This window comes from Hemicordylus capensis, chromosome 10 (assembly GCF_027244095.1).
Source record: "Hemicordylus capensis ecotype Gifberg chromosome 10, rHemCap1.1.pri, whole genome shotgun sequence".
Classification (NCBI taxonomy): domain Eukaryota; kingdom Metazoa; phylum Chordata; class Lepidosauria; order Squamata; family Cordylidae; genus Hemicordylus; species Hemicordylus capensis.
The window spans coordinates 18,469,340-18,490,463 of NC_069666.1; the positions used below are offsets into that span (position 1 = coordinate 18,469,340).

General features: G+C 49.6%; 1 protein-coding gene across 6 annotated transcripts in view; it reads right to left on the reverse strand.

Annotated features, from left to right (window-relative positions):
• Nucleotides 1-4,120: 4,120 nt before the first annotated feature.
• Nucleotides 4,121-21,124, reverse strand: part of C10H15orf39 (chromosome 10 C15orf39 homolog) — a 31,672-nt gene continuing 14,668 nt past the window's right edge. For 4 of the 6 annotated variants that reach the window (XM_053273114.1, XM_053273115.1, XM_053273113.1 and 1 more), the window contains exons 2-3: nucleotides 13,401-16,850; nucleotides 4,121-6,014 (exon numbers count right to left, since the gene is read on the reverse strand). In XM_053273114.1, the coding sequence (XP_053129089.1) occupies nucleotides 5,218-6,014; nucleotides 13,401-16,794 (4,191 nt within the window). In that variant the 5' untranslated portion in view covers nucleotides 16,795-16,850 and the 3' untranslated portion in view covers nucleotides 4,121-5,217. Of the gene's footprint in view, nucleotides 6,015-11,481; nucleotides 11,516-13,400; nucleotides 16,851-21,124 lie in introns of all 6 variants that reach the window. The other 2 variants (XM_053273118.1, XM_053273112.1) reach the window with 2 other exon arrangements.

The following is a 21,124-nucleotide window of genomic DNA, read 5'->3' on the forward strand; positions in this document are numbered from 1 at the left end:
GGGGATGAGGCCATAGCTCAGTGGTGTGGAGCATCCGCTTTGCAGGCAGAAGGTGCCAAGGTCAATCCCTGGCAGCATCTGCAGGTAGGGCTGGGGAGGGAACTCCTGCCTGAAATCTTGGAGAAGCCACTGCCGGCCAGTGTAGCTGGGGATGGTGGGAGTTCTAGTTCAGCAGCATCTGGAATATCACCAGTTGGGAACCCCCTGGTGTAGACAGTCCTCAGCTTGATGGACCAAGGCTCTGATCTGGTACAAGGCAGATTCCTGAGCTCCTATGAATAGCTTGAGCCAATGCTGGCAACCCTACCTGGAAGATTGTCCAAACCTGGTTTGATTTTACAAAGATTAACTGCTACGTTAACTTCCGCATTAGAAATTCATGCCTGGCTAAGCATGTGATTGTCTTCTCATTGGGTTCCCCATGTCTCTGTTCACGAAGGAATCCTTTTCTGGTACCTGTCCCTAGAAACGTTCACTATGTTACATTGAACAAAGGTACAGTACACTGCCTATTCCTACAGGCAGACACAGTTACAGTTATCTGTAGCCCTATTCCCCCACCCCACCCCCGATTCGTTCAGCCCCCCTCCCTAGCTACTTTTAAGGTCCTGTTTCGCCAGCGTCTTTGGAGGCAGCATATAAGAAAATCTTAATAAAGATCCTCTGGGAAGTTATCTGTAGGCATGTGCCGAATCGTGATTGGGCTGCCGAATCGTGATTGGGCTGCCGAATTGCGAGGCACATCCCTTTCTATTGCTGCGTGATACGGGCATGCACGTGGCCTCCAAACATGTGCAGCAGCTATTTGCATGTTCAGTAGATGATGGCAATGAGCAGAGGAGGAATGGACCTGCTCTCCTCTGCTTTAAAGGTAAAAACACTTTCCTCTGTGTAAGCCCTCGGTTTGAAAAGGATGTGCCCCGCGATTCGGCACATCCCTAGTTATCTGTACACTGTTTATCTGTATCGTTATTCACATGTTACGTTAAACACTGGTCCAGCAGTACCATGCATGGGGGACATGTTCACTTTTGAAATGAATGCAGGGTCATTCATACGTACAAACACAGGTGTGAGTATACAGGCATCTGAACATCCATACAGCATGAGGTCATTCACACAATCTGCGTTCTACCCAGGTTTGGGAGCTGTGTGTGCTCCCAATTTTCGGTTGTGTGGAAGCAAGTTAAGAGGGAAACCTGGGCAGAAGTGACTGTATGGAAGCAAGGTAAGAGGAAAAGCTACCCAGGTTTTCCTCCTTCCTTACAACTGGAAATTGGGAGTACACAGCGCCGAAACCTGGGTAGAACGGTTTTTGATTGTGTGAATGATCTCATTGTCTGAATAGGGCTTATGTTTGCATTGGTTTTAAAAAGTTACGGGGAGTGGGGGTGGAGTTGGCAGCTTCCTATGCCTGATCCTCCCCTTTAGAGAGGAGAGGAGCTGATCTTGTGCTAGCAATCATGACTTGTCCCCTTAGCTAAGCAGGGTCTGCCCTGGTTGCATATGAATGGGAGACTAGATGTGTGAGCACTATAAGATATTCCCCTTAGGGGAGGGGGCTGCTCTTGGAAGAACAGAAGGTTCCAAGTTCCCTCCCTGGCAGCATCTCCAAGACAGGGCTGAGAAAGAGGCCGCAGCCAGTCTGTGTAGTCAATACTGAGCAAGATAGACCAAGGGTCTGACTGAGTATATGGCAGCTTCCTATCTTTTATTCAAAGTTAGTTTCAGCAAGAGGATAAAAGGTTAAGCAGAACCAGAAAAACTGTACTATTCAAAAAATTACAAAAGAATTTCCCCCCGATTTCAGTAGTAAAATCAGTGTGATGTGCAGAGGCATAAAGCAGGGTTCACGGATTCTGTTAGGCCTGGGTAACTTTAATGGCCTTTTTGTTGCTGTCTATATAGGTTCCATATCTACTAGGAAATGATACATAAAGTATGTTCACCTGAGATTGTTTTATAATGCCAATAGGCATGTTGCAATGCATGTTTTGGTTAGAATTCCATTTTCCATCTTTATGTTTATATATGTGTATACACATACACAGAGCTTTTGTGTTTATATATATTTAATATCCTTTGTGTGAATAAATGTTTTTTTTAAGGGTACAGGGTCTCTTACTTGTTCAGGGCCTCAGAATTCCTTAAACCTGCTCTGAGTGCAGGTAGAGAAGACCTCCCAAAATGCGTAATGAAGGAGTGATGTTCAGGCAGTAGTCCTTTATGTAAGAATACCAGGTCTAACATCCAGAATGACAAAAACTGAAACTAGTGTACAAGTCCCTAATGATCTTTAGGAATAGTTAATTGTTGGAAAACTCCATGACACCATGCCAATAGATACCCATGATTACACTGTGGTCACAGTAAGTAAAGTAAAGTGTACCGTCGAGTTGAGGTCAACTCCTGGCGCCCACAGAGCCCTGTGGTTGTCTTTGGTAGAATACAGGAGGGGTTTACCATTGCCATCTCCCAAACAGTATGAGATGAGGCCTTTCCAGCATCTTCGCCACCTAATGGCACAGCGGGGAAATGACTTGACTAGCAAGCAGAGGTTGCCGGTTTGACTCCCCGCTAGTATATTTCCCAAACTATGGGAAACACCTATATGAGGCAGCAGCGTTATAGGAAGGTGCTGAAAGGCATCATCTCATACTGCACGCCAGGAGATGGCAAAGGTAAACCCCTCCTGTATACTATCAAAGAAAAACCACAGGGCTCTGTGGTCGCCACGAGTCGACAGCACACTTTACTTTCACATTTACTTTCACTTTCACTTTCAAATGGCAGCACATTTTACTTCTCAATTAAGATGTTGATATTGTCTAGGGTTAGGGAGCAAGAGGTTGCTGGTTCAAATCCCCACTGGTCTGTTTCCCAGACTATGGGAAACTCCTATATTGGGCAGCAGCGATATAGGAAGATGCTGAAAGGCCTCATTTCATATGTGCGCGGGAGGAGGCAATGGTCAACCCCTACGCGGGAGGAGGCAATGGTAAACCCCTCCTGTATTCTACCAAAGACAACCACAGGGCTCGACACTGACTCGATGGCACATTTTACAGTAAGTGCCTTCAGGCCCCACTGATACAAGGGACAGAACCGTAGCTCAAGTGGTAAAGCTCCTGCTTTTAGGGATGTACACAAAACACGATTCAGCCACTGAACTGCAGCACATCCCCGCAACACCCACACACACCTTTAGAGAGCAGGTCCACACCTTCTCCTCCTGCACTCACCGCCACAGAAATTTTGGCAGCACCCACCCCAGCTATGATTTCGTGCTAGCAGGGCATCAACCAGCTGCCCTCTGACAATGCCAGCATGCATACAGTCATAGCTTTGGGGGGGGCGCTGAACTTCCCATGACAGCAGGGGCAGGAGAAGCAGGCATGGACCTGCTCTCTTCCTTGTTAAAGATGTGGGGAATGTGCTGCAATTCGGGGGCCAAATCGCATTTCATGCCCATCCCTATCGGCATTGCATGCATAAGGTCCCAGGTTCAATCCCTGGCAGCATCTCCACATAGGGCTAGGAAAGACCCCTGCCTGCAACCTTGGAGAAGCTGCTGCCAGTCAGTGTAGACCAGGCCTGCTCAACTTAGGCCCCCCAGCTGTTTTTGGACTACAACTCCTGTAATTCTCAGCCACAGCAGCCAATAGCCAGGGATTATGGGAACTGTAGGCCAACATCTGCAGGAGGGCCGAAGTTGAGCAGGCCTGGTGTAGACAATACTGAGCGAGATGAACCAATGGTCTGACTCGGAGGAAGGCAGCTTCATAGGTTCATCATGATGGCACATCCATAGCTCAGAGCAGAGCTGATACTTTGCATGCAGAAGGGCCCCGGGGTCAATCCCTGCATCTCCAAGTAGAGCTGGGAAAATTTCTTGTCTGAAACCCTGGAGAGCTGCTGCCAGTCAGTGTAGACAATCTTGAGCTAGATGGACCAAGCGTCAGATTCAGCATAAGGCAGCTTTCTATGGACGTATGTTGTGGTGGGGGTGGGGGTGGCTATCCATCAACTGTCAGCTTCAAAGGTGACAATTCTGCCCACAGAGGTGAGGCTCAGGAAGGAAGGAAGGAAGGCATGCATAGAAAGACAGGTGCACACAAAGTCCAAAACAGACACTTTAATCTCAGAGAAGCACCTCTTAAAATTGCATTCATACAAAACATTTTAAATAGAAAGGCAAAATGTGCCCCCGATGGAACTTTGTACAAAATTTACAGTCTTCAACCCTTGGGTCCAAACAGATGTTGGCCGCAAAAGAAAAAGCTGAAGAAATGGTACGGGACGCTTTCCTCTTCCCCAACTGACTAACACCTTCATACAGTAATGACAAAAAGGGTACAAAATGCAGCCTGCCTTGCCTCCGAGGCCCACAAGGCATCCATTGCCTGCGAATTTGCCGAGGAACAAGGTTTCCTATCCGACCAGCTCACAGTATTGATGTGTCTCTTCCCCTCGCCCCCTTTCCCCCTGAATTTTGTGAAGAGATGGCTGGAGGGAAAACAGCACCGATGGCTGGAAAAGTTTGGGTCTTTCCTGGGATGTCCAGCAAGCAAACACACCCAACCTCCCCACTCCCAGCTTTGCCTAGCTGGCGGCAGAGAAACAGGTAGCGAGCTCTAATGCAGGGATTCTCAACGTGTGGGTCCCCAGATGTAATTGGACTTCAACTCCCATAATTCCCAACCAAAGGTCATTGGGGCTGGGGATTATGGGAGTTGAAGTCCAATAACATCTGGGGACCCACACATTTAGAAACCCTGCTCTAATGCATTCTTTTCCACCACTGACTTCAGCGTTGGGGATGTGCATGAACAAAGGTTTGTGCACTGGTCCAGCACCCCGGGGAGGGGAGCAGCGAGCGGGATCTTTTAAGAGATCCCGGTTCTTACCTGTTCTCCGCTGCCCCATGCAGCTTCCTGCAGCAATGGCTCTGCCCCCAAGAAAATGTGCACTGTGCCAGCATGCACATGGCGTCCACGCATGCATGGATGCCATTTGCGTGGTCAGCAACACCCATGCTGACCAGGAAGCTGCGAGTGGCGGTGAGCAGAGAAGGACCTGTTCTTGTCCAAACCGATTCGGCGCCGGTTCGTGCCAAACCGATTCGGCATATGCCACTACTAACAGAGGCATCCTTGCAGTCATCTCTACTCTGGTCTTCCAGTCTACCAGCAGTTCGGTCAAGCTGGTCTGCCCCTCTCACTCATCCACTTCCAGCCAGCCTCTCTTGTAGTCTTGCAGAATCTCAAGGTAATATTGCCACTCGGGTTCACTGTCGTATTTCACCTCGTACACCGTCTTCAGAGGGTTTTTGTGGCGCTTGTGAACCCTCAACACCACCCCCCGGTACCAGGCCTCTGTCTTGTCCTTCTCCTCATACAAGTGCCTGATCCGCTTGCCAACCAATTCTGGGTGACTGGGACTCAAAGCCGAGCTTCTCCCACCACGCCTTCGTTGCCGGAAGCTCTTCACGAGTAGCTTTTTCCGTTTCTTCCCTGCATCGGTACAGACAGGAGGCCCTTGGATGTCTTGAAGGGCATTCTGAAATTTGATGTGGACAACAGACTTCTGAAGACGGAGGACCTTTGAGGTGCTTGTATTCCTGGCAACCTTATTGCTCAGTTTTACCTGGAGGGTCCTGGGTCGCTTACGGGCTTGGAAAAGCTGGCTTTTAGAACCAGTGTGTCCTTTCGCCTTCAGCGCCACAGGGCAAGTGTCTTCCTGAGGCAGAGACGTTGCTTCCTTTTGTAGGGCATTCTTTTCAGTGCAGGGCGAAGGGGAGCCCTGAAGCTTTGCTGGTGTGGGGCTCGTGGGGGGCACAGATGGAGAGTCACTTGCAGATTCCCAGTTTGGGCCTTGCTTCGGTTGCCCTCTGAAGTCCTGGCTGGAGGACTCTGGGCTTGTGCTCTGTATACATCTGGTCACTTGGGTCACCTTCACCTCAACTTCTGCTGAATCGCTGCCGCTGCTGTTCAGGATACCCAGGCCAGCATCACCTAGGAAATGGAAGAATGAAACATCCAAGTGAGTTAGCACCTTCGCTTACTTCAGGACTTCCCTTTTTCCAAAAAATCTCAGTCCTCATTCAGAAGATCCAATGGACTCCCTCTTAGCAGCCTCAATGCCCCCTCACCAGAGGAGAGTGTTCTTGCTGGCACACTTTAATGCCCAGCCTTCTGCCATTTTGGATGGCAGATTTAAGAGCATACTGCTCAGGAACCGGCTATGTCCATGCGGTCCGGGCAATATCGAGTCCATCTCACATGTGCTTTTATACTGCCTATATTACAGGGACATCCGCATTGCCTGGACTGAACCACTTATTAAAAAAACCCATGCCAGGTCGATCAGAAGAGTATTATACTTCCTTTCTTCTGGCAGACCAGCAATAACAACTGGGGTAACTGTCGTCTCACGATTCTGTCTCCAAACTGAGATGGGAACAGTTGATGGGAGGAGAACTGGTTTTGTGGTAGCAAGCATGACTTTGTCGCCTTAGTGAAGCAGGGTCTGCCCTGGGTGCATATGAATGGGAGATGACGTGTGAGCACTGTGAAATATTCCCCTTAGGGGATGGAGCCGCTCTGGGAAGAGGATCTAGCTTCCAAGTTTCCTTCCAGGCAGCATCTCCTGCAGATTCCTGCCTGCAACCTTGGAGAAGCCGCTGCCAGTCTGTACAGACAATACTGAGCTAGATGGACCAATGGTCTGACTCAGTATATGGCAGCTTCCTAGGTTCCTAATTGTAATTGAGACCTCTGTATGTATATGTTTTGATACTCTATTACCCAGTCCTGTTCTTGATCTTATTTCACTTTAATTTTTATTTTCCATTTTATTTTTTGATTGCTGGTCACTGACTGTAATAATAAATGCATTCATCTATTCAATGCACCCCCAGATCCCCCAGCTCTTGAAAAGAAAGTTCTTTAAGGCTATAGAGTGAGCAGGAGGCAGCCCATGGTCCACTAACCCAGGGATTCTCAACGTTGGGTCCCCAGATGTGATTGGACTTCAACTCCTATAATCCCCAACCAAAGGCCGCTGGGGCTGGGGATTATGGGAGCTGAAGTCCAATAACATCTGGGGACCCAATGTTGAGAATCCCCGCACTAACCCTAACCCTCGAAGAACTTGCTTTTCAAGAGCTAACTGGACAAAGAGGCAGAGCGGTGATTCTCTTTCTATATAAAGCAGAGGAAAGGAACTGGAACTATTCACCCCCAGCAGAGCATCTCTCCCATGTTTCCACCCCCATCTGTGTGCAGAATGAGTTTTGTTCTGGGCGGCAGTATCAAGGTAGTGTGTGCACACGTGCATTCAGAGTGAGGCCTTCCTGATTCAACCAGAGCAGAATCTAAAATTCACAGAGCAATTATAACATCAGCGAGGGCATACTTTGTGTAATTTTTTAGGTAACTTTCCCCCCGCCATGTTTTAGGAAATCGTACACAATACCGGCTCATGTGCTTGTTTATTGTCAATTTAACGAGATACACAGCAGAAACATATAACCCCTCTTTATTAGCTGCCATCCAGGTTGTACAGATTCTTTTTATCTTGATTATCTTTTAACTGACCAGACTGACTTGAGATCTTATAATATGGCTAAGTTCTGTTTAATAGCCGATAAAATTTGCCAGGAGTTCATTTAAGAATCAATAACTGTGCTTCACTATTGCATCATAACCTTGTAGGTTTGTTTTATTGGGCTTCTGTTTGCATACTGTGCTGGTCGGTGACTGTAATAAAGGAATTGTATTATTGTACATAAGTCACCTTATGTGGCGCAGCAGGGAAATGCTTGACTAACAAGCAGAAGGTTGCCGGTTCAAATCCCCGCTGGTACTATATCGGGCAACAACAATATAGGAAGATGCTGAAAGGCATCATCTCATACTGCACGGGTGGAGGCAATGGTAAACCCCTCCTGTATCCTACCAAAGACAACCACAGGGCTCTGTGGGCGCCAGGAGTCAAAATCGACTTGACGGCACACTTTACCTTTCTTATTGTACATGATGCCAGGTTTTTAATGCATAGGGCAGCTTTACCCATTACCTCTGTCAAGCTGCACTTCTTCTCTGTCTTACACTTGACACATTGTCCTTTTTAGCCCAGGGAAGATATTTTTTCAAAATATTCCTAGACATGGAGTTCGCTGCACCCAGAAGCTAGAAACGCTCTTCTGTGGCAATATAGAAGGCATATATTTATGTCAACCGCTTTGGGAACTTTTGTTATAAAGCGGTATGTATATATTCATCATATTCGTATATATGATGCCTTCCCTTTTTCTGTCCACTTTCCCCCCTTCTCCACCTCCTTCCTTATACTGTCTCTCTGTCTTAACTCCATTGCCTTGATCCAACCTCACCATGGAACAACCACCCTACTATACAGCCAGTGTCTTTGCACATGTCCTTTTAGTCTGATTAGGAACAGAAACTGAAAGCCTAGAAAACTCCAAAAGCAGGAGCCAGTAATTGCTGGAAAGTATTGGGCAGCCGACAGCTTTGTTCACAAGTGGACACTGAAATGAATGCCCCTGTTTGCTTATGTGGTAGATAACAAGGTGTGTGAAGAGTCATTCATTTCTTTTTAAGAGACTCAATTGTTGCTGTAGCCTATTTGAGATGACAGTCCATTTTAACTGTGTTGTTTTAAACCCCCGCTAACAGTTTTAAGTGGTGCAGCAGGGAAATGCTTGACTAACAAACAGAAGGCTGCTGGTCCGAATCCCCAATGGTATGTTTCCCAGACTATGGGAAACACCTCTATCGGGCAGCAGCGATATAGCAAGATACTGAAAGGCGTCATCTCATACTGTGCGGGAGATGGCAATGGTAAACCCCTCCTGTATTCTACCAAAGACAACCACAGGGCTCTATGGGCGCCAGGAGTCGAAATCGACTTGATGGCACACTTTACCTTTAACTGAGCAAAGAGGCATCTTTTAAAAGTGGTGACCATTCAGCCATAATACTAGCTGGGTGACTCTGGGCCAGTCACTTCTCTCTCAGCCTAGCCTACTTCACAGGGTTGTTCTGAAAGAGAAACTTAAGTATGTAGTACACCGCTCTGGGCTCCTTGGAGGAAGAGCGGGATATAAATGTAATCCTCCTCCTCTTCTTTTAGCAGGGGGAGAGCAACTGACCCTATCCATCCCCAGCACAGCATCCCTCCATTGATTTTTTTAGATTTGTGTTGTTTTTTTAGCTTGTGAGCCCTTTGGGGACAGGGATCCATATTTATCTATCTATTTATTTATATCTATGTAAACCGCTTTGGGATCTTTTGCTGAAAAGCAGTATATAAATATTCGTCATATTTATATTTGAGAATTAAAAATTTAGTATTTTATTTACATTTTTTATTTAAAAAATCAAATTAAAATCAAAATAATTGGTTTTCATTTCATTTCATTTCAAAGCATCAGTGCTTATCCACCCTTTTAATTCGATTGTGAGCCCTGTGGGCACAGGGAACCATCTTCTCATCATTATTTTTCTATGTAAACCCCTTTCATAACTTTTCTGCTGAAAAGCGGTATTTGGTAATATTAGTTGTAGCTGTACTGGTTTCTGGGATTTTGCAAGGATGCTGAACTCAACAGATCTTAAGCTGAACCTGCCAGGCACTTTATATGCTCTTGAGCAAGAGCTTGTCCTTACAATCACGGAGCACAGATTAGCAATGTGACCCTTCCTATGCACACCACATGAAACAGAAACACACACTGGTAAACTGTGGGGATTTCAGTACAAAAAGTTACAGAACAGAGTCGGCAACTTTGGCTTTCCATCTGTTGCTGAAATACAACTCCCTTCATAAATTGTAGCTGGGGATGATGGGAGTTGTAGTTCAGCTACAGCTGGCGAGCCAAGGTTGCCTATCTCTGTTACAGTTAAGCCGGAATGAGAGGAACTAGGCACCCGAATTCAGGGGCTCTAGGCACCTTCAGCTTTCCTCCACTGCAGAACTGATCTTGACTAACACATTGGCTCTAATATTCCCCAGTTGATTTATCTGACTTCTGTGCCACAAGACAATTGGTTCGCAGGTCTTCTGACAGCTGCAACCTTAAATGTCTCAATGGCAAATCGCAAAATTAGGCATGGCCAACGCGAGGCTCACCAGTTGTTGCTAGACTACAACTCCCATCACCCCATGGCAGGGCATGATGGGAGTTGCAGCCCGACAATAACCTGAGAGTCTCAGGTTAGCCCCCCCTGTACTAGAACAATGATATTCAAACAGTGGGTCAGAGGACTCCCTTGGAACCTCATCAGCGATTCCTCTGCAAGAAAAGCCACAACAGCAACGATAGTCATAGAACACTAGTTTGGCTCCAGAATAAATGCCACTTGGACAAAATGCACACAAAGTCCTGAATTACGTAACACGAAGTCAGAATTCTAGATTAAAAGGCTCCACATAAGGAAGCCAGGATATATTCCTTGCCACTGGATACAGCAGAGGAACATAGGAAGTTGCCATATACTGAGTCAGACCATTGGTCCAACTAGCTCAGTATTGTTTACACAGACTGGCAGCAGCTTCTCCAAGATTTCAGGCAAGAATCTCTCCCAACCCTATCTTGGAGATGCTGCCAGGGAGGGAACTTGGAACCTAGATGCTCTTCCCAGAGCGGCTCCACCCCCTGAGGGGAATATTTCACAGTGCTCACACATGTAGTCTCCCATTCATATGCAACCAGGGCACATCCTGCTTAGCTAAGGGGACAAGTCATCCGATGCTTCTGATCTAAGGCAGTCTATTGTTCCCCACAGACAAGCATCATCTCTGACCGGACGTGTTTCATTCGGGTCTTAGGAAGAGGGCTCTTTCTAGCTCCTGCAACCAGAAATCCTTTCAACAGGAGTCCTCAAACCTGGGTCCCCAGAGGTTCTTACCCTACAACTCCCATTACCCCCAGTCATTGTGGATGATGGGAGCTGCAGTCCAACATCATCTGGGGACCCAAGCTCTGATTTCAGAGACAGCACATCTTTCTGCATCCAAAGAACGTGTTCTTACCATCTTACAAGACCTCTCTCTCTAGAGCACGTCTCTATTCACATGTCAAAAAGTGTAAATGTACATAGGTACAGTCATTCACACATTATGCTGAGCACAGGTACAGAAATACACTTCCTATATGTCCCATGCATTTGAGGGACCTGTATCCAGGTTCACTTTTAAAATGAACACAGGTACAGTCATTCACACAAACACATGTACGAGTGTACTGACATCTCGAGGCTTGTACAGCATCATGTCTGAATCGGGCTTCTCCTTCTCCAAGCAAGGAACCCCAAACCAGTTTCTCGCATTTGGCTTTGGCACCCGCCTCCACCCCTTTCTTCCAACAGTTTTTTAAAGTGCATTTGGACTCTTATTTCCTTTTTGAGCAGTTGTATATCAAACATCCCTCACCCCACCCGAAAAACAGATACCTACTTGGAGGTATGCAGGCCAGCCTGTGAACTTGAACCTGGAAAAAATAAAGTTATGGATAATCATGTGAAGTACAAGCAGAAGCGTTGGTCACAAAACTGATGGGGCAGGGGGGTGATGCTCCCAGCTAATCCAAGAGGCTCTTCTGCAAAGAGGTGTGTGCAATTTAGTTTTGGTGACTGGAGGGTTTTTGGTGTTTATAAAGGCCCAGGGCTTTGCCAAAAGCCATTGAGAGACCAATCCTCCATGTATGTCTCTGATCTCCTCTTAAAGCCCTCTGAGCCAGGGGTTCTCAAACTTGGGTCCTCAAATGCCGTTGTACTACAATGCCCATAATCCCCTGCAACAATTACCGTCACCGCCGCCATTGTTGCAGGGGGTGATGGGCGTTGCAGTCCAACAGCATCTGAGAATCCGTCTGAAAACCCTTGCTCGAAGCCAATGACCACGACCACATTCATTCCATACATTTAGTTTTACATATACAGGAGGATCTCGTTAATTGCGGGTCCGGCACTCGCGTTTAGTGTATACGCAGTCAAGTGATGGACACCCAACCTCGGTGTGTGTGTGTGTGTGTGTGTGTATGTGTGTGTGTGGAGGGGAAGGGTTAAACCCATGTATCCGCAGGTTGGGGGTGTATCCGCAGACCTTGGATGTCATTTCTGGCCACCATTTTGGGTTCAGTAGAGACTGGGAGCCATTTTATGGCTCTCTTTTTTTCAATGCCAAAACCCCCTGCAATTTTTCACCAATTTTCTTCTCTTGGGGGGCATTGCTGCACTGTTGGGGACCCACACAGTAGGCCACTTCCCCCCATGTTTATAAGGCCATTCTACCCGCTTTGGGGACACTGTTCTGACCCCTGGGATTTCCATAGCCCCAATGATCCATATTTGCGGTTTCAGTATCCGCAGTAGTAGCGGAGAATGGAACGCCAGCGAATACTGAGGTTCTCCTGTACCCAGGACCTCTCCCCTCCTAATCCTTAACCACTCCTATGTCTGCCCTCCCTAGAGGCTAAATTCACTGTTTCTTGTATCCTGTCCAGATTAAAAGAGTGGAATGGGCAGACCCTTGGCTGACCACTCCAGACCATCAGTGGCTGTTGCTGTGTCTACCTGATGTTTCTTTTAGCTTGTGAGCCCTTTGGAGACAAGGAACTGTCTATTTATTATTTGTTTGTCTATGCAAACCACTTTGAGAACTTTGGTTGACAAGCGCTATACAGGAGAATCTCATATCTGCGGGGTGTCTCACTGACACCTGTTTGAAGTATCTGCAGATACAAAAGGGTTAAAACTCACGTATCCATGATTCCTAGAGGGCCAGAAGTGACCGCAGAGGGCACTTCCGCCTGCCATTTTGTCTTTGGCAGCCGCCAAATGGCGCAGCGGGGAAGCAACCTGCCTAGAGAGCAGGAGGTTGTTGGTTCGAATCCCAGCTGGGAAACTCCTATTATTGGGCAGCAGCGATATAGGAAGGTGCTGAAAGGCATCATCTCATACTGCGTGGAAGAAGGCAATGGTCAACCCCTCCTGTATTCTACCAAGAAAACCACACGGCTCTGTGGTCACCAGGGGTCGTTGACGACTCAGTGGCACTTTTTTGAAACCTATGCATCCTTTCCCCATAGAAATAATAGCTCATTACTCACTGTTCCATTACTGGTAGTAGTAGGCGAGAACGGAACCCCCCACGCGATTAACGAGGTTCTCCTGTATACATATTTATAGTGGTGATATCCACATACGCCACCAGATTCCCTGCATACTAGTGATGAGACTGGGGTAGATGTCTTCTGAATCCAAGCATCCAAGAACACCAAGAACACCAGGGCAGAGCACAGCAAGATGGACACCCAAGAAAAGAAGCAGTGAGGAAGGAAACTCCACAGTCTGTCACCAGCGCCCTCCACTTACCCAGCTGTCGCCTGACACAGTCGTGCCAGTGGAGGTTCAGCAGATCTGGGTAGATGTCCGGCAGCTGTTTCAGTGCCAGCAGCTTCAGCATCCGGGAGGTACAGTTCTTCAGCTTCAAGTCTCTCAGCAGCTTCTCCTCGGTCAGGGTGGTGGGACGCAACTCCACCTTGTGGCCCTGCAAGACGTGGTCCACCGCCGCGCCCGAGAGGCTGGGGAAGAGCTTCTCCTTCACCGTGTGGATGGGGATGAAGATGGTGCCCGCCCGGACCACGTGGGGGAAGGGGCATTTGCGCGTCAGGAGGAAGGTCTCCAGCTGAGCCAGGAGCTTGTTGAGGAGCAAGGCCACGTCCTGGAAGGCCAGCCAGATCTCCTTGCCCTTGGCTGGCTTCGGGGCTTCGGAGGCCTTCCTGTGCTTGGCGGGACCCACGGCCTTCTCTCGGAGCTCGTCTTCACTGGGCTCGGCCTGCTTCAGCCACGCCTCCAGCTGCTCCGGGGAAGAGGTAGACACGGAGGAGGAAACGGCGGCGCAGATGGCGGTGTGCAGCGCAGTGAAATACTGCCAGGGCGAGTTCTGCTGGGCAAGAGAGTCACAGCTGGCGGGGGGTGGGTCACCGGCTTCTCCGAGAACAGGGGAGCCGGCCGGGGTGCTCAGAGGCAGAGCTTTCGAAGCCTCCGGCGGCGTGACGGCGAGACGCTTTTGCTTAGGCTGGGCAGTTTGCTGCACAGGAAGCGGCCACGTTGCCGTCGGCTGGGCAGCCGGCCGCACAGAGATCTGCCCACCTGGCACCGGCACAGAGCTCTGTTGAACGAGGACGCTGCCCTGGCAAACGGCCGCTTGCTCGGAGCCTTGTTGCAGCGAGAAGCTGTGGGCCACGACAGCGATTTGGGCGCTTGGCTGCAAGGGGGAGGAGCAGCTCGGAGGCGCCCGGGAGCCTGCCCCGGCCGCTGTGTGAGATTTCAGGATCCTGAATTTTTTGAACAGGAACGCCGCAGAACTGTGGAAATTGCTCTTTGTCACTGACAGCACTCTGGCGCTCGAATTAGCCTCCGGCCTTTGGGCTGGGGCCTCCTTTCCCTCTTCAACTTTGCTCTCTGGACTCACCTTTTCGAGAGCCTCAGTCTTTCCAACCGGCTTCTGGGAAATGGGCACTCCCACCAATCCTTCCGGTTTCAAGCTAAGGTCTAGCACACGGTCTTCTCTGGCAAGATCCCCGACCCTGCTGTTCACGCCACCTGCTGGGGCCAGCCGATTCATCACAGGCCCATTTTGAGGCAGCAGCCCAAGCCTGCCGCTTTCCCAAGACCCGAGGGAATCTCTTCCGCCGCCTCTCTCTATCACTGCACAGTTGCTAGCGGGAACCTTTTGACCCACCTCCATTAGGACGTTACCGGCAGTTTCTTTCCCCTCCGGAAGCGGCGCCCGGGACGCTTCCGACGTCTCCACAGAGGCAGGCCGAGGGGAGCATTTGCTAGCCATCCGCTTGCAGCCGGGTTTCTCATCCCGGCAGGCTTTCGAGAAAGGGATCCCCGCAGACCCCTCAAGGTACTCTCGGTAAGGTGCCAAGCTGAAGACATTGTTGATCACTGGCATGGGCGGGGAGGACGGAGGCGGGGAGCCCTCTGGTTTCCCCACACTCTTTGCTTCTTCCTCAGAGGCCTGCCCCGTATTCTGGAGAGAGGAATTAGAACCCGGGGGGATGTTTTTCGGCAGATCTCCTTTGGGGCTGGAGTCCTGGGTTGCCACGGGGCTGTCCGAAATCACGATGCATGCTCCCGACTCGGCTTTGTGGACCGGTTTCTTCTTGATTTCAGGGGCCGCGCTGGACTTGTTGTGTGTGCATGAAGGCTCCTGTTCGGTCCCACTGCGCCTTTCCAAATGACAAAGGCCCGCCCGCGTTTGCCCGTAGCCACCAAAACAGCCAGGCAAGCGGTCTCCAGGCTGTAGGGGCTGAAAAGCCAGCGTCTGGGGAGCGGCATGCAGAACGCTCTCGGCGACGGGTCTCGTGCTTTTGCCGCTCTCCCGCCAGTCCCAAAGGCCGTCTCTGCCGGGCAGCAAGCCACAGTAGGGAGCTTTTTCGGCCAAGGCACATGCAGAGACGGGGTTCTGTGGAACAAAATCCACCCGGGCCCTGGCGTTGTGTGGAAACCCCTGGTCCCTGTCGGAGCTAGGAGGAGCCACTGGTGGGGAGCCAACTGTCCTGTAGAGATAGCTCTCGAGGTGACTAGGATAATAGCTTCTAGGCGCTGGTGGAATATACGATCTGGGAAGAATCGGGGCTTCCTCGCGGCCTGGGGAAAGGAAGCCCTTGCAAGCCGGCAAGGAATACACAGAGTTCTGCTTTTCCGCCTGCGCACAGCTTTGATGATACAACAACATGTGCTCATGTGAAGTTACTGGGTACGGAGGGAATGGGTAACAGGCAGAGGACCTATCTGGATACACCAGAGTCTGGGGATTGCCCAGCGGGCTGGCAGGAGGAGGAGGTAGTTGAGACCATGCAGGCTTGCTGGGACTGTCGCCCCGCACCTCTGGGGCGGTTTTCGGACTGTTATACACTGCAGGGTAGGTTCCTTCCAGAAAGGAGGCACCCAGGGCCGGATGGCATTTTTCCAATGGCTTGCGATAGGGTGAAAAGCCAGGAGGGGCCCCCTCGGTGTCTTGGGGACCTGGCTGTAACCGCAGGAAGCCGGACTCTGGAGCGTGGGCTTTGGGGGGCGTCGCAGTTTTGCAGCTTGGGCTCTCCCCGCGAATCGGGTGCCCTAAAGGTGGCAGTGCCCACTCCGCGTCCAGAGGCCGCTGGGATGAGCTTTCTGTCTGCACGGCCAGTGCCATGGAGCCTTTGGGTCTGTAGCCGGGATCCGTGCAATAAACGTGGTTTCGGTAGACCGGTTTGGGGGCAGCTAAGGTCGGGCAACCCAATGGCGCTCGGGAAGGGTGCTGCACCGAGAAACCGTGGATCCAGCCCTGCGGAGCAAGGGCGGGATGGTCCAAATAACTGGCCCATTTCTCCTGAGTCGGGTGCGTGTCTCGAGCGAGGCAATCCTTGGCTTTCTCCTCCCGGGAAGGCTGCAGCCGGGTCCCAAAGCTTTCGGGCTCCTGCCTGTACAGCATGCAAACGGCCTTCTCCGTCCCGGGCGCCTGGCTTATGGCACCCTCTGCGCAGTGCACGTAGCCCTCCATGGGACTCCAGTGTGCCATGGCCTCGGGCCCCTCAGGGCACTGGAGCGAGTACGCAAGGTAGCTGCCTTTGTACCTGTAATGGCCTCCAGCCGGCAGCATGCTGGACTGGCACAAGCCCTCCGTGAGGACATGACCTTGATGGGCTTCCAGCCGAGGCAGCTTGCTGTACGTCAGGGACCCCACCGGCTCCGGACACCGCTTCTCTGCCATCATACGGCCCTCTCGGTCTCTGGTTTCGGACGGGCGGCGGGAGATCTGCTCAGGCTGCTCTGAAACAAGAGGAAGGGACCGATCAGCAAAGCCCACCACACCAGTTTTTTAGGACTGGAGTCAAGGCATCTCTGGATACAGGTTGCAGGGGAGCGGCAGCAAGAGGAGGCGGCATGCCCTCGCCTCTTGCCTGCGGGCTTCCCAAAGGCAGCGGGTGGGCCACCGTGTGAAGCAGGATGCTGGACTAGATAGGCCTCCTTGGGCCTGATCAGGATTCACTCTAACCAGGATTCCCAGGTGTTGTTGACTACAACTCCCATAATCCCCAGCCAAAGGCCATTGTGGCTACAGATGATGGGAGTTGTAGTGAACATCTGGGAATCTCTGTTAGATTCTGGGCCTGATCCAGCTGGGCTGCTCTCCTGTTCTGCTCTTAGATTTGCAAGCAAAGAAAGCAATCGTTCCGAAGGAGAAGCACATAAGACCAGCCCTGTTGGGTCAGGCCCAAGAAGGCCCATCTAGTCCAGCATCCCGTTTCACACAGTGGCCCACCAGATGCCTCTGGGGAGCCCACAGGCAAGAGACAACGGCATGCCCCCTCTCCTCCTGCTGTTCCCCTGCAACTGGTATTTAGGGGCATTTTGCCTCGGAGGCTGGAGGTGGCCTAAAGTCACAAGACTAGCAGCCCTATTCTCCATGAAATGGTTTAAGCCCCTTTGGAAGCCATCCAAGTTAGGAGCCATCACCACTGTGCAGGTTCGTGGCTACCATGGCACATGGGGGGGGGCAGAGGGAGACAAGCGTCCTCAGGCCGCTGTCCCGAGAACTCCCAGGGCTCAGCCCTGCTTTCCCCCACTCCTCTGGGGGGCTGCTAGATGCTCACCCGCCCCCGCTTTCTCCACACCCGTAGCCACTTACTAGTGGACCGCACTGTCTGTCGGCTGCTTCCAGCCGGGCACTTCATTCATGCGCTGTCCGGTTTGGGCGCATTCTTCCTCTGCTCAGAGCAAGGCAGAGAAAGAGAGCACCTGGCCCACGTAGCGCATGAACAAAGTGCCAACCGGGAGAGGCAGAAGGGCAGTCTTGCCACCAGTGGCCACGCCCCATCTATGACATCACATGCAGGGGCGTGGCTGGGGGCACACACAAACCAATACAAGGGAGGAGCTGCCAGGGAGAGCCCGCCCCATGGCCGTTGGTGAGCTCCCTATGCCCCTGCACCTTTTCTTTTTAGATGCTACATGCATGTCTAATAGAAGACTTTAGAAGAAGAGGAATTCCCGCCTGTGTGCAAGGAGAACGGGAATGCCTCTTCCAAGACAGAACTTGTCCTCTGCAGATCTTAGAAGTGTTTGTATTAAGCATGGCTTTTTGTTTTGAAACCTACTACCCACCTAATGGAGCAGCAGGGAAGCAACTTGCCTAGGGAGCAAGAAGCTGTCAGTTCAAATCCCTGCTGGTATGTTTCCCAGAAACACCTATATCGGGCAGCAGCAATATTGGAAGATGCTGAAAGGCATCATCTCATTCTGGGCGGGAGATGGCCATGGTCAACCCCTCCTGTATTCTACCAAGAAAACCACCTGGCTCTGTGGTCGCCAGGAGTCGACACCGACTCAAGGGCACAATCTTTCCTTTTACCTAGTTTTAAGCAACTTTTGAACCAGTGTGTGAATATTAACAAGCACCTTTCCAGCTTTGAAAACTGGCGGAAGGCAAGTGATTGCAGAGTAAATGAACACAACAAATATCAGACAGAAGAGTCTTCAGGAAAACACAGGAGTGCCTGGAGCAGGTGTCGGCTGTGATCTTCGGTATGAGAAATGGAAAACTGCTTCTCCATGATTTGGTTTGTGAAATGCAAGTGGGAATAAAACTAGACTGACCCATCCGTGACACTGGCCCAGAGGGCTAAATATTATAAAAGAAGGAGAGAAAAATATCCACTCTCCGTCAGTGTTCCCTCTAACAGGGATTCCCAGATGTTGACTACAACTCCCAGCATCCCCAACTGCAATAGCCTTTGCTCAGGGATTATGGGAGTTGTAGTCAACAACCATTGGGAATCCCTGTTAGAAGGAACACTTCTCTCCATATCATTCAGAACCTCTAATCCTGTTACCTGAGCAAAGAGACACGTTTTAAAGTGGTGGTTCTCTTCTCTTTAGCAGGAGGAGAGCAACTGGCCCTCTCCAGCCCCAGCACAGCATTCCTCCAGTGGCTGCTGGTGGTGTCTATCATGTTCCTTTTTAGGTTGTGCGCCCTTCTGGACAGGGAACCATCTAATTTCTTTTTCCTCCATAAACTGCTTTGAGAACTTTTTGGTTGAGAAGTAGTATATAAATTTACAGTGATAATCTCCCTCGGATGTCTTAATTAATTAATTTTAATATTCTTATATACCACTTCCTCCAAGGACTCTAGGGCAGTGAACAACAATACCAATAACAACTGATAGTCACAGAGAAGGCTCTCCTATGGGCTCTTTCACCCCGAGAACTACAGTCATTTCGCCATGTGACCAGAGCGTCCAGAGATTTTAATTCAACATGCATCCGGCAGATGGTGCCCAAACACTGCCTGCTTTTCCCCTGTGCAATGCTCTAGTGAAATAGATCAGATCAGTGTTATTTAAATACAGCGAACAGGGCCATCAGTTCACTGAAGGACACCCGTATGGTTTTCATACTGGCAATATTTTCTACCCTATACTTTTTAAGGGAAGATACAGGAAGATCAGAGAGAAGATAAGAAAAGATCAACAAACAACATCCAGACTAAGTTAATCACGACTAAATCCCACCGACATTAACATGACTTGCATTACTACGGTAACTTTTCCCATCGATTTCAACGGTACCCACTGCTAACTAGTCGATGCTGTCCACTATCATTAGTGCACATCATCAAAGAATCAGTGTCCAATCCACGAGTACATTACATAGGAAGCTGCCATATACTGAGTCAGACCATTGGTCTATCTAGCTCAGTATTGTCTAGACAGACTGGCAGCAGCTTCTCCAAAGTTGCAGGCAGGAATCTCTCTCAGCCCTATCTTGGAGATGCTGCCAGGGAGGGAACTTGGAACCTAGATGCTCTTCTCAGAGTGGCTCCATCCCCAAAGGGAATATCTTACAGAGCTCACATGAGGTCTCCCATTCAAATGAGACCCTGCTTAGCTAAGGGGACAAATGAGACCCTGCTTAGCTAAGGGGACAAGTCATGCTTGCAACCACAAGACCAGCTTTCCTCCCATTGTCCTGGGATGAATACACATGCGGGTTTTTCACTGTAAGAGGAAATGGCTTCCCAGCACATTTAAAACGACGACTACAAATATTTAAATACCACTCTAAGTTCTCAAAACGGTTTACATATAAATAATACATGAATAAGATACTTCCCTATCCCCAAAGGGCTCACAATTAAAACAAAAAACAAAAAAACAGAAGATAGACACCAGCAACTGCCTCTGGAGGGATGCTGTGCTGGGGATGGATAGGGCCAGTTGCTCTCCTCCTGCTCAATAAAGAGAATCGCCACTTTAACAAGGTGCCTCTTTGCTCAGTTAGCAGGGGTATTTACACATAGCATTAACCAAAAAAAGTTGCATCACATGTGAGTTGCATGTTGAATTAGTACCTGGATGCACTTTCCAGACTGGAATTCTGTAATGTGGCCAAGAAATAACAATAAACCCTAAGTGGCTAATAAAATAAATAAATACCAAACATTGGAGAAACGTACAATGTGACATTTGAGGTTCTTTTTTTTGAAGTTCTTCTGTGTGGATAGAAATGCCAGGCTCCTGGATGTGCTTCTTGTTCACATGAATGCAGGGGTTCTCAAATTTGGGTCCCCAGATGTTGTGGGACTACAGCTCCCATCACCCCCAGCCACCATGTAGCTGGGGATCATGGGGGTTGTAGTTCCACAACATCTGGGGACCCAAGTTTGAGAACCCTTGCATAAATTGATTTTTACTGGCTGGCTACTGTCTCAAATATTATACTGGTTTAAAGCGTCCATTGATACTTGCATCTTTGCAGCTAGCTGAAATTTTTCAGCAGTCGGCAGGGTCTGAATAAGGAGAAGAAAAGCCTCAGACAGCACAAGGCTTCTGCGTGACTCTCCAAGACACAACATCAAAATATTTTTTAGGAACTAGCTTTTCAGCAAGTGCATAATCAGCAACCCACGCCATTTTGGGGCCGGTGTGTTTCACATGAATTAGTAGGTTCTCCCAATTCCTCTTCTAAGTCCTGCTCTGCTGCCTACCAGATTGCACAGGATAAAACACTCAGATTCCGCTCCAGCAACTTTTAAAGTAAAG